At 34.0% G+C, this 16,843-nt stretch overlaps 1 protein-coding gene across 1 annotated transcript; it reads right to left on the reverse strand.

Moving 5' to 3' along the window:
• Positions 1-723: 723 nt before the first annotated feature.
• LOC137399515 (uncharacterized) lies at positions 724-3,313 on the reverse strand. The gene is made up of 3 exons (XM_068085663.1): positions 3,195-3,313; positions 2,378-2,911; positions 724-1,246 (listed from the first exon to the last, which is right to left on the reverse strand). Exons 1-3 carry the CDS (start codon positions 3,235-3,237, stop codon positions 1,125-1,127), a joined length of 699 nt encoding a protein of 232 aa, XP_067941764.1. The 5' UTR covers positions 3,238-3,313; the 3' UTR covers positions 724-1,124.
• Between the last annotated feature and the right edge of the window lie 13,530 nt (positions 3,314-16,843).

Here is a 16,843-nt window from a genome sequence, read left to right on the forward strand (position 1 = left end):
ATGTTGAGGCAGCAGCCACTGCTCCAACATGTGTAACTTTTGGCTTTCTATCAACTTTGCTTAGCAATAAACTTCTTGCAAAAGTTTAAGATCGAAATTAATTAAAGCGGTTAGTTTACGAGTAGTTTCTAACTCAAGGCTCTTTCGTAATCCAAATTTATAGGTTCTGGAGGCAACAACTATTGTCTTTTACAAAATAGAACAAAATAAACATATGATAATTGAGCTTGTTTTCTGCAGCAAAAAAGGAACAAAAAGCACAATTCGTAGCTCAAAACCATTTTTGTTGCAAAATGAACATTTTGTCACGCTGTCAACAGTCTTATTGCAGTTGAAATGACTTACCCAACAGGATGAAATTATTAGGGGAGTTAAATTTCGCGAGAATTGTATTTTCATGCATATTCGCGGACTAAATTATTCACGGATGAACACATTCGCGAATAAGTTAATCCATGAAAGCAGCTAGCAATAGAGTAAAACCTTCACATGCGTATACCACGCGTTTAGGTTTCTATTTAGCTAGGAAATTTTTGTCGGTCATGCTAAGCTAAAAATTTTTGACTGAATCCAGAAGTTTTCATGATTATTGATCAATTTGGAGGCCTTTGGTGAACCAACAACTTTTGGTAGGTTATGAGTTTTTTCAACGTAAAGAACTCCAGGAGAGATTTATATATATATATATATATATAAAATTTTCTATATATATATATATATATATATATATATATATTATTATATAATCAAAGTATATATTATTATATAAATGTAATATGTATATAATAGTAAGCTAATCGTACACTGTATAGAATGATATCTTTATCTTTATTGTTATACTAATACTAGCAACTTAGGGTCATGTTTTTGAGGTGAAACCACAAGTATTTACAGTTAAAAAATTTTATTTCATAGCGTAAAAAGGTTGAGCAAAATGTTTGATTTAATAAAACAGAATTGCGCAATACTAGAAAAAGTTATAAATGCCTTATAATACATAAAATATATTCACCAGAAACAATAGTGGTATGTCATCCTTTCTCCGAATAACTTCATTCTGGTAAAAGTATTTATTAAAGCATAAAAGTGAATATGCATAATAATATGAATAACTGTGACAAATTTTAATACAAACCAGATAAATTTACTGCTACGACAATGATGATGAGAGTGATGCCAATGATTGTGCTTGCAATGTTGAGTTTGTACGCAAAGTTGCTGTAGCCCCAGGCTTTCTCAAGGTTTCCTGCAAATGAAAAGTGTTTTTGTCAAAGAAACTAGAGGGTTTTAGCAATATTCACAATATTGTCAAGTGAAACGCGAAAAATGATCTCTACCTTAATTTTAACTAAATGATGCAAAAGCAATCATCGTAGATTTACACTCGCTATTGGGCAGCTATTGCTTCTTTCTTTAGGTACCGCGTCTTCTGATGACAGGCAATCACGCTACTTCCTACTAACCATGACTTTCTGTATAAAAACGATACTTCCATCTTTATATTTATCTCTATCGTCTGCGGTCATTGGCTTGCCGAAGAGCACTACCACCCTTTGTTCGGTCTTGTTTTTTAGTCTTGCAGAGTTACTAGTCACCCTCCTCATGAACGCTGGAGCGCAAATGTAAAAACCATTTTAGTCGCTAGCGATCCAACCAAATTTAGCACGGGAGCAATTGAGGTTGGGCACCCTTCCCAGTACCACCATTGGTCTTTGTGTGACTCAAACCAATGGCCTATTGATCATAAGCTAGCATCCTAACCACTGAACCACGGCTGCTCAGTAAGCTAGTACTTACCGCTCTACTAATCACTTGAGCTAGATAATTCTAGAGAATGATAACAGTTGAACAAATATATTAAAAACAAGAAAACATGCTTTTGCTAAACAGAAGCTTTGGGAACTTAAGTTAAAGAACAACATTTGCAATGCATAAAGTCATTTCAAATGCTTTGGGCAAATGTCTTTAGGCATTTGCCAAAAGCATTTGCTAATTGCAATTGCAATGGAATTTGCAAATGCATTGCAATTGCAAATGCATTGCAGTTGCTAAAGGCATTTGTAATGCCTAAAGGCATTATTATGGGCAAGTTCATAGAGTTACTGCTCTTTAGTCAGATGAGAAAAAATGTCTTTCCTGTTGTAGAGAAAACAGTAATTGTGCAGGTTTAAATTTAACAAAGTCTCCGTACTTTACTTTATGCAAAAAAAGAATGACTACATTGGCCCATATTTTAAATATTTTGGCATGAATTATTGATTATTGATGGTATAAGAATTCGTGCATTTCTGATAACACAGGTATTCATTAATTGTTTTAACAAACATTACATAATTAGTACATAAAAAGATTGCGTGAAAGATTATTTTGTACCTACCACGAGTGCTCTCTTTTATGGCCAAAGCTGACATGATGATTGCAGCCAAGCCTAGAAACCAACAGCAGCACACGCAATTGACAATTGACCAGGCCAAGTGAGGGTCAGGCTCCTCCGTTGTTATTGGAGCTCGGCTGGCTACTTTGGGAGCTGAATAATCGGTAGACTCGGGGCCATTGTAGAGCATTGTTTGTACCTCAGAGTATATAACTTGTTGCTCTGCTGGGTGAAATGTTGTTGGTTGTCTTGGATAAATATTATGTTGACTTCTAGTATGTTGATTTTGCTGTGCGCTGTATTGGGAAGCTTGTTGTCCAAGATATGGAGACGGTTGTTGGCCGGGGTGTAGAGGCGTTTGTTGGCCAGGGTATGGAGATGCTTGTTGTCTAGGGTTTGGAGATGCATATTGTGTAGGGTATGGTGATGCATGTTGTCCAGGATGTGAAGAAGTCTGGTGTCCACTATTGGAAGATGTACATGGATCATACTTTTTTGACTGTTCATAATTTGGAGGTGTAGCATCCTTATTGAGAACTTCAAATGAAATATATAGGCATTGTGCATTACTAATGAAAGCACTAAAAAGCCACAATTGCAATACAACAAGCCTTTAAGTACCTAAATTAAGTAACACCTGACTTATTGAAATAATGGTATTAATTTACATTCCGTTAACGCAACGCATTACAGCTTATTCTAAAATTCATTGAAAACAGTTTTAGTAAAACTGCATCAACATAAAGTAATTACGCTTAAAGACTACTAGTAATCTAACTGGAAGAGTTCCCATGTTTACATTGATGTAGATAATACCTACTTTTGCCTCTATCAGCCTGATTGTTAGCACCCCTGTCCGCCATTATTCCACTGTTATCTTATCAATAGTAGGTCAAGCCAACAACTGGCAGAAGTCCTCCTAGTATACAGTATAGGCAGTTTTTGTTTACGCGAATACAAACTATAAGCTCCGCCCAGCCAGACAAAATGATTCAGAACATCCTAGCACATTTACTGAAAGAAAATGAAAACAGTAAATAGTTTATAGAGGCACATATGGACCCACTTGCTGCAATTCTTTGTCGATGCAAAACAATGTTAATCCTGTTACCTACCGTAATTAAAAGATAAGTATATTCAAACTCAGACATAGAGAAACTTGTACATTTTGAAATTTTCTTCGTGTAGTTTGGATCAAGTGTTTTTAGTAAAACGTACTGTATGTTCCATAGCCCAAAACTTCATAATTTTCTTCAACAGATATGTATAGCATTACGGTAAAATTATTAGACTACATAAAGAACTATGTATATAACTAAATGTGAAAACGTAAATTAATAAGAAAGAACAGAGCCAAAAACGTATCAGCAAGTATGAAAAGAGTTTTCATTGTCATAATGCATTTATAGGCAAACAAACAAATGTGTAAATTTAGCTACACAGGGAATGGAGGATGAACACTCTATTGGTTTAGATGGCAATAGAGACAACACACCAGCCTATTTTAGATTAGCATTAGCAACAGCATAAACTTTAAATTAGCATAAATCGTTTATTGTTGTGCTTTACATTAAATATTTTCTGCATTTCATCTTTAATTGTCACATTCCTCTCTCATTTGACTTATTGTAACTGACTTTTTTGCTTCCCGTTCACTTACTTCTTGCCAATAACTAACAGACATCTTTTAGAAATTGTGGGAGATTTGACCCAAGGTCAAAATTTCTCATCTTCTATAACCTACTGTTTTAGTTATACAAACAGTACTGCCTTCTTCGGTGTTAGACCCATAGACATATTAGCTATACATATAGTTAATAGGTATATGGTTAGACCACTACTAACACTCAATTAGTCTTTTAGGGGTCTATGATTTTCAAACTGTAAAAACATAATATAAAACACTTCAAAATATCATTAAAACCAACTTATGTAAAGTAGAACTGCATTATTATTGCCAAAGAATACAGTGTTCAGAGAATCTTCTGATGTTTTATGTTGGATATTGTCTCAAATGTAGGGTGTGATGTCATTCACCAAAACATTCTTACATTTAGGTGATCGTAAGTCAAAACGTTTGGGGTTTAGGTTAGGTGTGACATTTATGCTGGCATAAACATGGCTCTATGAAAATAAACTTCATTGTATAAAATCACAACAGAGTCTTCAGAAAGGAGTTTAAGCTTGTTATGTTTTACATAATTCGATGTTGCTTGTTTATACAAGAAAACAAGTTTATAACTGTTCTTATTACGAGCCACAAAGATAAAAACAACACGTATGCACACGTGGCTCTAGGCTAGACAGCTTATATTTAGAAGTACAAAAAAAATTGTTTATATTTACTGTATTTACTTTATTGTACAAAAAAGATTATTTGCTGTGAATTGTTATGGCAGATCACCTTGACCAGAGCCGTAGCAATCGACCTCCTGGCCTCCACATTCCCAGGGCTGGGCCTTCCGGACACAGGAGAAGGCTTACTGTTGAGGACACCCGGAAAACTGAGAAGACCGTAATAGAAGAACCGAACACGGAACCAAGAAAACGGGGCGGAGCCTAACAAAAATGATATAAAAGGAACAGGAAATGATCGTTTGAGCAGAGTTATATGCATACACTAGTAGTATGTAGAGAGCAGATCTACACACGTTTGCACTTAAAGTGAGATTTTGGGTACATTTTAGCCCGAGAACCTCGGAGAATGGTGTTGTCTGATGGAAAGTTTGGGGGGGTAGGTGTGTGAGTGTTGGGAGCTAAGGTTATGAAGTTTGAGAGGAATTGTGGGAAGGATGCGGTGCTGGTCGAGAGGAATTGTGGGAAGGATGAGGTGAAGAGGGCGATGGTTTCGGGTTTCGATGCGATGGGTTTGGGGTTCGGGTGTCGACGAGTTGAGCGATCGATCGTCGAATGGTTGGGGTTGGGTTGGCGACCGGTGGGGTGAACGGTGTTATGTCGTTTCGGTTGAATGAACACTGATGTTGGACGAGTTCGGGCGTGTCTATTCGTGGAATCGATTAAGTCTCCCTTCGTTATAAAACTCTTTAAAGATGAGTAATAAGAAAGGGGAAAGTCGAATGATTTATTCATTATGAAAAATTTTGTTCAACTAGAAGGAATATAAAAATATATAAAATTATGGAAACTATTCATAAGGATAATTCTAAAGTTTACAATTCTTGTGAAGAAGAAAAAGATAATACAGATGGATTAGTTGAAGATGCTGTATTATTACATAAACATTTTGATAACATCACTAAATCTACATCAAAACCGCTTCGACAAAGTTTGCTTCAATTTTTTGGACCGGTTTTAATATTACTTGCAATAACTGTAGCTTCATCTTTGATTGAATATTTTTTTATTCGGATTACAGGAGAAAAGATGAATGCTACTGTGAACTATGTAGAAGTATTTTTTCAAAATCTTATGAATAATGAAAGTGTGATTTTTGAAAACATCTCCTCATCATTATAATTAGTTGAAATGAAAACTTCAATGTTAGTAATTATCAAAACATGGAGAAAGACGGACTACAATCAATTGATGTGAGGTTACATTCTCCTTTCACATCTATGATAACAGGACCAACAGGATCAGGAAAAACTCAACTCGTTAAACGGTTGATTGAACAATCTCAATTAATATCTACCCCTTCTCCAATCGAAATTATATATTGCTATGGAATATGGCAGGAAGCTTTTGAGGATATGAAAGGAGTGGAATTTCATGAAGGATTGAAAGATCCGAGTACTTTTCCCAAAGATGGAGAAAATAGATGGATGATCATTGATGATCTAATGGAGGAATTATCATCAAATATCAAGATGGCTAACAATTTGTATACTCGAGAAAGTCACCATCTAAATATTAGTATTTTTACTATTACACAAAACTTATTCTTTGGTAAACTTAGAACAATTTCGTTGAATAGTCACTATTTTTTTATAGGAAAAAACCCCAGGGATTCTACATCAATCACATTTTTAGGAAAACAAGTTTTTCCTGGACAAGTTAAATATTTTCAGGAATCCTACCGAGATGCAACATCTTCACCATATTCCTTCATGCGACTGGACCTCCGACAAGAAACCGATGATACAATGAGAATTATGGGAAATTTCCCTCCTGTTGACTCTACACCTATGATTATTTATAAGCCTAATTAAGCAATCGATTTTGAATGGAATTCCATAATTAAATAAAACAAGTATATATTCCAAGTTCTCTTTAAATATTCACCATACTACTTCTGTATCTTCTTCTGAGTGATTACTATAACATCACTAAAATTTTCACATAGATATGGCTGAAACAAAAAGAATTCAACGAAATTTACTAACTTTATTAACTCTAGTTGGTGATTCTATTTCTTCTCAACATTCAATTATTAAAAATGCTAAAACGGATTTAATTTTAGCAATTATTGATTGTGTGAAATTACTCATTAAAAGAAAAGAACGACTAACTGCTGCTCAGTATAAAGCTTTGAATCGACAAAGTACGAACATCGCTCGACTGATTAGTCCTAAAACATCGAATTTGGAAAAGAAACAACTTTTGCAAAAAGGAGGGTTTTTATCGGCTTTACTAGGTCCGATCGCGGGTGCTATACTCCCAGGATTAGTTGAACCATTGCTCGGAGGATTGTTTAAACAACGAAAAAGAAGATAATTAAGTTATCATGGATAATTCTCCACTTTCTAAGAGAATGAAAAAAAACAGAGTAATTCTGCAAATACTGAACAGTCTTACAGATGAACTTGCAAGTTCTGCTTTACCTCATATGAAAGAAGAAGTAATTAGAACATTACTTGAAATTGTTAAAAATATTATATATGGGAATGTACCTTTAACGAAAAATCAATACCATTCTCTGAGTCAACATAAAAAGGAGTTGATGAATATTATCGATGAAAACAAACCTCTTAAATATAAACGAAAGATTTTGCAAAACGGAAGAGGATTATTGAAACGGATTATAAAGCCATCCCTCAACTTGTATTAATCATTCAGCAGGAAGATGAGCTTTCCTAAGTACACAAAAAAATTTTTTTTGGTTTCTGAAGACGACTACAAAAGAAACCAATTTAAAAGTCAACAGGATTCAAAAATTATCAATGATGGCTATAGTTCGTCACTTCGTTTTAATCCAATAGAAAATCCAAGAGTAAGTAAGGTTAAGGAGACCAGAGATAGGATGCGTCAAATTAATAACGATAACACTATTTCAGACTATAACAAAGTTAATTTGTATGCAGCTGAACTTCAAAATTTTTTAGATGAAATGAAATCAATTCGGAGTTATCCAATTCAACAGTCTCCAACTATTCGAAAACCGATTTCAATGATGACACAAACACCTTCAGCACCTCAAAATTCAAAAGAAACTCTAAAGAAAGACACACCTGAATTACCCGAAGATAATTCGTCTCAAGACTCTACAGTTTTAAAAGAATCGCCAAAAAAAGAAGACACATTATCACCACCGAAGTTAAACGAAGAAGAACCATCGTCAAAATCTTCTAGATCTTATTCCATTTCTTCAATAGTTGAAGACTTCGGTTCGAAACAAGATCAAACTAAAGCGAAAAAACTTCTGCAAAAATTGGAAAAGTCTGGAAATTATGATTCTTTAACCGGGAAAATAACAGGATCTACAGGAGAGATTAAACCTGAGAACTTACGAAATCTTCTTGAAAGAAAGTTTCGTGATAAAGATAGATCAATTGTATCTTCTCCCTTTTCTCTAGGTTCATTTGAGAAACAATTTAACCTATTTGAAAAAATTATCAAGGAGTCGAACTCGAATTTATCAAATAAATCAAAATCCAATTCGAATAGATCGTCTTCACGAAAACCTTATGTAGGAACAAGAGGAAAATGGACGACTTACTAAATGAATTCTATTATACCCCGGATCTAACATCTTCATTAGGTGGAGCACGAAAACTGATTGAAGCACTTCGGAGAAAAGAAAGCGAACAAGAAGTTAGAGAATGGTTAAGTGGTGAAGATGCTTATACGTTACACAAACAAATAAAAACGAAATTTAGAAGAAGACCTACAATTGTTGCAGGAGTTGGTGAACAATTACAGGCTGATTTAATGGATGTTAGATCTCATCGAGCTGAAAATGATGGAATTACATTTTTACTTACATTGATTGATGTTTTTTCAAGAAAAGCATGGGTAGAACCTCTTGTTAACAAATCAGGTATATTGGTAGCAAAAGCCTTAAAAAAAGTATTGGATGGAACTAATTATAGAGTTTTTCAAACAGACAAAGGAAAAGAGTTTAATAATCGAGATGTCAAAAAAGTTTTGAAAGAAAATAAAGTAAAATGGTTTACATCTGAGAATGAGACAATTAAAGCTTCCATCATAGAACGATTCAACAAAACATTACGGATGAAGATGTATAGATTCATGACATATTCGGATGAACGAAGATATATTGATGTTTTACCACAAATGGTAAAAGCATATAACAATACTATTCACACAACATTAGGAATAAAACCGAATGATGTAAATTATGAAAATCAAGAAAAAATCTGGAATAGGATTTATGAAAATGGAGAATATAGTTCTGACAGTACTCCCAAATTCAATATTGATGATTACGTTCGTATTAGTAAAGCTAGAACAGCTTTCGAAAGAGGTTTCACAATAAATTGGACGGTTGAAGTTTTTCAAATTACAGAAGTACTTGATTTTGAAAGACCGATTATCTATAAATTACGTGATTTGGCAAACGAACCGGTTGATGGAACTTTTTATGAAGATGAACTACAGAAAGTAAAAAAACCCACATTTTTTCGAATCGAGAAAATTCTCAAATCTCGGAAACGAGGAAGAACAAAGGAAATACTCGTTAAATGGATGGGATATCCTGATTCATTCAATAGCTGGGTCAATGAAAGAGATTTTGTTAAATAAAAGAAGATGATAAGGAATTGAACTTCATTGAAAGAATTGAAAATGTCGGAGTTCGTAACTCTTCCTTCTGATGCTAGTTTTAGTGACTTTCCTAAAAATACTAATTCAAACTTTACAGTTAGACTAGCCAGATATGTAGATTTTACAGAAGGACAATGGGAAGTTGCTCTAAAAGATATATCGTTTTTAAATAATTGGCCAAATGTAGTAGAAGGGATAATAAGCATCACAAAAGCGGAACTTAATGGGAGATTTCGTCGTTTCGACATAAAAATTGGAAATGGAAGATACGAAGATATAGATGAAGTAATTCAACGAGCTCATGATGTTCTAAAATCCTTCAATTTCCATCCAACTATAGAATTCGAATACGACAAAATATCCAACAAATCTATGTTGTATGTAAGAGATTCGAGTGTTCAGGTTTCGTTTTCACAAGATTTCGCAAATATCTTAGGATTAGATCCGAAGATAACTTATAATGTGGGCAAACACGGAAACATCACATCTCCGGATATCAACTATGGATTTACATCATTATACGTATATTCATCAATTGTAAGTAACAGACTCGTTGGAGATGCAAATGTACGATTGTTACGAGTTGTCCCAGTAAGTGGAAAGAAGTTCTCTCGAGTTTATACAGAATTCAGTCAAGCGCATTACGTTGAAGTAGATAAAATTTCTACTGATGTGATAGAGACCCTTATAACAAGTGATGATGGAGAAAAAGTACCATTTGATGGAGGGAAGGTTATACTAACGGTTCATTTCAGAAAGAAACAATGAATTCCATATTAATTCCATATACTCCAGAAGACTCAAAAAACTTTTACATTCAATATTACACGTCTAATCAAACAGGAAATGGCGGATTGACACCATATAAAGGAAAAAGAGTGATGGGAAATGGACGACTATCAGGAATATTTAAAAAATTAGCAAAAGCTGTTGCGCCTCTAGCAAAAAAAACGGCTATCTCATTAGGGAAAAAAGGGTTAGATGCTGCATCCAATTATCTTAATAACATGGTAGAGAGACCAAAAGAAGAAGAAGAAGAAGAAGAAGAAACAGATGAAGTAGTAATTCCAAGAGTTAGAAAACCTGGGAAAAGAAAATTAAATAACCGTAGCAAACCTGCAAAACGACGGAGAAAAGCCACTCCAAATATTTTTTAAAATTTGAAATGTTTTATATATTATTATCTCAATATTTTTAGTTCATTTCATTGACATACATCAATAGTGAAAGATGAGTTCTGGAGAGATTGGTTCAACAGGTTTAAAAATAACGGGTTCTCCTTTTACGATAAACGAAAGTTTGGGTATATTTGATGTTCCGGGCACACATAGTTCGGTGGAGCACGGATATTATAGTGAATTAGGTCCGTCACGACTCAGTGAATATGGACCAATTGAAATTGAAATACCTGGAGATGTAGATCACTATATCGATTTAAGAAATTCATATTTGCAAATCGAAGGAAAAGTAGTCAAGGACGATGGTTCCAATTTAGACAATACTGTTGGTAACGTAAATGTTGTACCAGGGGATGCGTTTTTTCATTCGCTAATCAAAACAGCAACATTCAAAATTAATGGATCCGTTGTTGAACATTCAAGTGATTATCCTATGAGATCGTTCATAGAAACCCTTCTCAATAATAGCAGAGAAGCAAAACAATACCAATTAAAAGCAGAAGGATGGTTTCAAGATGATAATCTTGCAAAAGATGGTGCGGATTTCGATAATACTGCGTCTACAGCAAGAAAGAATCTTATTAGAGGATCAAACACATTTGAGTTTTTTGGACGACTCCATCTTAGCATTTTTCAACAGGAAAGATATCTCATTCCAGGATTGAATTGTAAATTAGAACTAGACCGAAGTAAACCAAGTTATTGTTTGATGGCAACAGGAGCTGCTCCTGGAGGAGGGGGAAAAGTAAAGTTGACGAAATGTGTACTTCATCTTCGAAAATTAAAAATCAACCAAACAATTCAGCTTTTACATAACGAAAAACTACTTAATGGTGTTAATGCAAAGTATCCTCTTTCTCGGGTATACACCAGATCTTATAATGTGAATACTGGATTAACCCATACTCAAATTAAAATTGCTGATAACACACTTAGACCAAATTTAATACTTGTTTCACTTTCATCACACGATGGAGAAAATGGATCATACAATCGTAATCCTTTCAAATTTGGTCATTACGATGTGAGTCATGTAGAACTACAAATTGATGGACTACCTTTTGGAAAACGATATACTCCAAATTTTGAAAATAGAATGTATACTCGACCATATGTACAACTTCTAAATGCAATGGGAAAAGATCTTTCTTCTGAAGGAAGTGGAATTGGACTGACTGAATATGAAACTGGACTTGCAATATACGCTTTCGATTTGACAGGAGATCTCTCATCCGAAGGATTTCATTTAATGAGACATGTTTCACTAACAATCGATATCGGTTTTCGGACTGCAACACCAGAAAATGTCTATCTTAATACATATATACAAAAAGATGGAATGATGGAAATCGCTTCTGACTTTAGCGTTCGACTCAGTGGTGGAAGCATATTCTAAGGATGAATACAGCAAATATTTTCGATGTTCTTTCCCAAGATCACATGACTAATAATCATTTTTTTGCTGTCTGTGCAAGAAATGAATTTATAGAACAATTTTTATCGAATGAAGGAATATATATTTTTAACACACACTATTCTTATCAACCAGGAGAACACTGGATAGGAGTTATTCGAACAAAATCCGAAATTAATTATTTCGATTCAACAGGACGAGATCCTTCAACATATCCAGATGTCGCTCAAATCTTAAAACTTTCTGGAATAAAGTTAATTAAATGGAATGATGTTCTACTCCAAGGTTTTCTTTCAACAACATGTGGAGATTACTGTCTTCTCTTTGCAATATTTTGGAGCAGAGGATTTTCAATAGAAGATTTTCTAACAGTTATGCTAAAAATTTCTGAAACAGATACACGAGATCATGTAGTTCGAAAAACTATACTAGATAGATATGATTGGAATGGAAAAATTAGTAAAAGTCTTAATAACGAAGAAAATGAAGGTATTGACAATGTACATATTCAAGGAACTTCCCAAATTGTTAAATTACTAGAAGAACTGACATAAAAATTTTTTTTCTATATTTTACAATTGAATATACATATATACTTTATATCGAAATAAACTTGGTAAAAAATACAACCGAATGTTATTTACTTTTTTGATATAAGTTTTATATATTGATATACTCACGCTGAGTTGGAGTTATCCTCAAAATAATCCACATTTTAATCCATGTATGCCTCTTTACTAGTTCATCATCTTCATCTATTTACTGGTCGAGAGGCTGTTATGGAATGGTTAAGCCAAACCAAACAGGAGAATTCCATAGGTAAACCTAGGAAAACAATCAGGTCGAATGCCAAGGCGCTTGTCCACACAACAGCCCCTGAAAACAGCGACACTCAACGAACTTAATCGCGAGTAGCCGACTAACAGAATTCTAGCTGAAGCATACAAGCCTTATGGTATCAACGCTCGATCGACCCAAATTCTCAAATATAAGTAGGCATCAAGAGATGGTTAATGAGGCAGAATATTCCATCAGATCATGCAATGCTTATATAGTGAATTGAAGAATGATGGGTGTGTCCAAAGGAATTAATGAGGCGAAAATAGCAAACAGATTTTCGCGAAATTGAATTTCGCGAAAGTTGACTATATAATATATATGATGTGAAATTTCGCGAAATCCAATTTCGCGAAAGTTGACTATATAATATATGATGTGAAATTTCGCGAAATCCAATTTCGCGAAATTCACTTTTCGCGAAATTCAATTTCGCGAAAGTTGACTATATAATATATATGATGTGAAATTTCGCGAAATCCAATTTCGCGAAATTCACTTTCGCGAAATTCAATTTCGCGAAAGTTGACTATATAATATATATGATGTGAAATTTCGCGAAATCCAATTTCGCGAAATTCACTTTCACGAAATTCAATTTCGCAAAAGTTGACTATATAATATATATGATGTGAAATTTCGCGAAATCCAATTTCGCGAAATTCACTTTCGCGAAATTCAATTTCGCGAAAGTTGACTATATAATATATATAATGTGAAATTTTGCGAAATCCAATTTCGCGAAAATTCAACTCACTCAAGCGTTTTACAGACGTTCAACTATATAAAGCAATCAAGAACAAAACATTATTATCATAACACTCTTCATAAGCTAACAGAATTCTGAGAAGGGTAAAATGTCAGAATGGAAATGTACAGATAGTTGTCTTCAAATTTGGGCTACACCATGGGAATATTGTACACACGGACTACTTTCCTGTACATGTGGATATGTATATGATGGATTAGCACAATGTGTACATTGGTAAGTACATTTTGAAATTTTAAATTCTAAAGTTTTATATGAATATATAATTATTCATTTTATATACATCATCTTTTCTCAATTTTCAATGGATTTTCAAAAAAATATTAAACAGGTATCAAGAAGATGGTAAGGAAACTGATGAAAAAAACGACTCGAAAGAAACAAACTCTCAAAATAGTGAAACGGAGTTGCAATTGGATTTACCATTGGATTATCCTATAGATGGATTACCTTCCTGTAAATGTGGACAAGACGTATACGATGGCTTAGCTCAATGTATATTTTGGTAAGTAGATTTTGAGAATTTTAAATCCAAAGATATATAGTTATCCATTTATTTCATCCTTTCTCAATCCTCAATGTTTTATATATTTAAACAGTGATGATGCAAAACAAAAAGAAGTTGATGAGAAAAGTGAGTCAAGCATCACATACTTCTATCTCGATAAGAAAGAATTACAATATTCTGAAGTGACAAGCTCTTCAACTCCACAGAAAACTGGCAATTAGTATTTATAAGAAAGAATTTTTTTTTTGAATGAATATATATATGCAAATCAATAGAATCTTTAGAAATAAAATCCTCATCTCCAAAGATGGAGAATTTATATTTTATTGTATATTTTAAGATACTATTATTAAAATAAAATCAATACAATATTCACATATCATTTTCATTGTGGAATAAAAATTTAGAAAAAGCATGAAAATTAGATTACAACTTTAGCAGCAGCATGTGATTATAATAAAAAATTTCGACATCCTGTAATTTGTCTACAGAAAAACTTTCATTTCCATACTCTCTTTCTTTATTACTTGGATTATATAATCTTAAGGCTCTTGGTATGAATAAGATATCAGTTATATTTTCCTTAAGATTTTCAGATGATGTCTGAGTTGTCATTCTGCTCACTGGAATAGTGGTAACGTCCGTGGTTGCAATGTTGGTAGGAATTGTGGAAATGTGTGTAGTTCTGATGGTGGATCTTTCTACAGAAAAACTTTCATTTCCATATTCTCTTTCTTCATTATTCGGATTATATAAGCTTGAGGTTGTTGGTACAAATGGGATATTAGTTATATTTTCCTTAAGATTTTCAGATGATGGAAGAGTTGTGATTCCACTTGCTAGAATGATGGTATCGAGTGCAGTTGTGGTGGTAGTAGGAATTGTACTAGCGAGTGTAGTTGTGGTGGTGGTAGGAATTCTGGATGTGTGTGTAGTTCTGATGGTGGATCGAGTAGTGGAAGTATTAATTGGTGCTGTAAATCTACCATTATTTTCTTCGAATTGTGGATGATGACAAACAAACTTAATAGGCAATGCTCTCCTTCCACAAAACCTTGAACGAGCTGAGTTGCCTACACAATATCTCGCTAACCGTGAAGATGGATTAGCCCATTGAACAAGTCGTTCAGTAATTCCCAACCTTTGAATAATTTCATAACTAGCTATACCATAAGTACAATCCGAGGGGTTATGTTCTAATTGAATTATATTTCGTAAAAATTCACCGTTAACCGAAAAAAATCCAAAACTAATAAATAGTATTGGAGAAATTTGAATTATATCATCTAGTTTTCTATAAAGACTCTTCATGTCTTCTCAAAAGAATTTTTTCATAATGAATAAATCATTCGACTTTCCCCTTTCTTATTACTCATCTTTAAAGAGTTTTATAACGAAGGGAGACTTAACCGATTCCACGAATAGACACGCCCGAACTCGTCCAACATCAGCGTTCATTCAACCGAAACGACATAACACCGTTCACCCCACCGGTCGCCAACCCAACCCCAACCATTCGACGATCGATCGCTCAACTCGTCGACACCCGAACCCCAAACCCATCGCATCGAAACCCGAAACCATCGCCCTCTTCACCTCATCCTTCCCACAATTCCTCTCGACCAGCACCGCATCCTTCCCACAATTCCTCTCAAACTTCATAACCTTAGCTCCCAACACTCACACACCTACCCCCCCAAACTTTCCATCAGACAACACCATTCTCCGAGGTTCTCGGGCTAAAATGTACCCAAAATCTCACTTTAAGTGCAAACGTGTGTAGATCTGCTCTCTACATACTACTTACACTTTCTGCGTGTTTGCATATGGTTTATTGCCAATCTTTCATGTATACTGATGTACATTATTTATTTATTTATTTAAATATTTATATCGTTGGAGTTGAACACTCGGTGCTATTGCTTGACTGTCTTGTTGAAAGTAAAGGAGACTGGCAGATTCCTTTACAGAATAATTACTAAATCTATGAGAATGTTCAGATAGCCTATTTGCTAAAAAGGTCCCCACTGGTTTAGCTTTTCTCTTATGTTTGATATTTTAATCGAATTACAATTACCAATTCATTAACTGATTGAAGTTAATTGTAGTTTAAAAAATTAGTGTTTCTTTTTTTACAAAGTTTCAAAATGCTATAAAAATTTCATTTTATTACTTTTTAACTTTAGTAGTCATTTTATATCGATTTATGGCAATATTATCATGACAATTTGTTTTTTTGTCAATTATCTTGATGTTAGAAGTCCAGAAAACTGTTTCGGAGGCAAAAACATTTGCGATGCAAGCTTTAAGCTCTGACATAAGGTGGTTATTTTGCAGGGAAACCACAGACATGATATACGGTGTGAGCGCCAATGATTAGCCATTGTTTGAACCTAGATCACTTTGATTGGTCACCATTCTAGCCATTTAGTCACCACATTACATGTTTTGGTTACCCAACAAGGTAGACAATTAGAACGCAAAGTCGAAGCAGTTTCCACAAATACGGAAAAAGTGTGCCCTGTATTTGTATGTCTTTTCGACTAGTGATTATAGAATTGTACTAAGCGACTTGTTTGTACATCTTGTGTTTAGGGCATTAGCAAAAGTTCTTGCTTCACACAAATAAAAAATTAAAAACCTATTAGCCCATATTACGGTTTCATGAAGAAGGAGTTTGAATAAACAATTCTTATATAATCCAGTTCAAAAGACAAGGGATTTTAGCATGATTATACAGGGCTAAAAAATTTTTTAATCAATTTTTTTACAAAAATCATAAAATCTTTTGCCCATTACT

The sequence above is a fragment of the Watersipora subatra genome, chromosome 7, assembly GCF_963576615.1.
Source record: "Watersipora subatra chromosome 7, tzWatSuba1.1, whole genome shotgun sequence".
NCBI lineage: Eukaryota > Metazoa > Bryozoa > Gymnolaemata > Cheilostomatida > Watersiporidae > Watersipora > Watersipora subatra.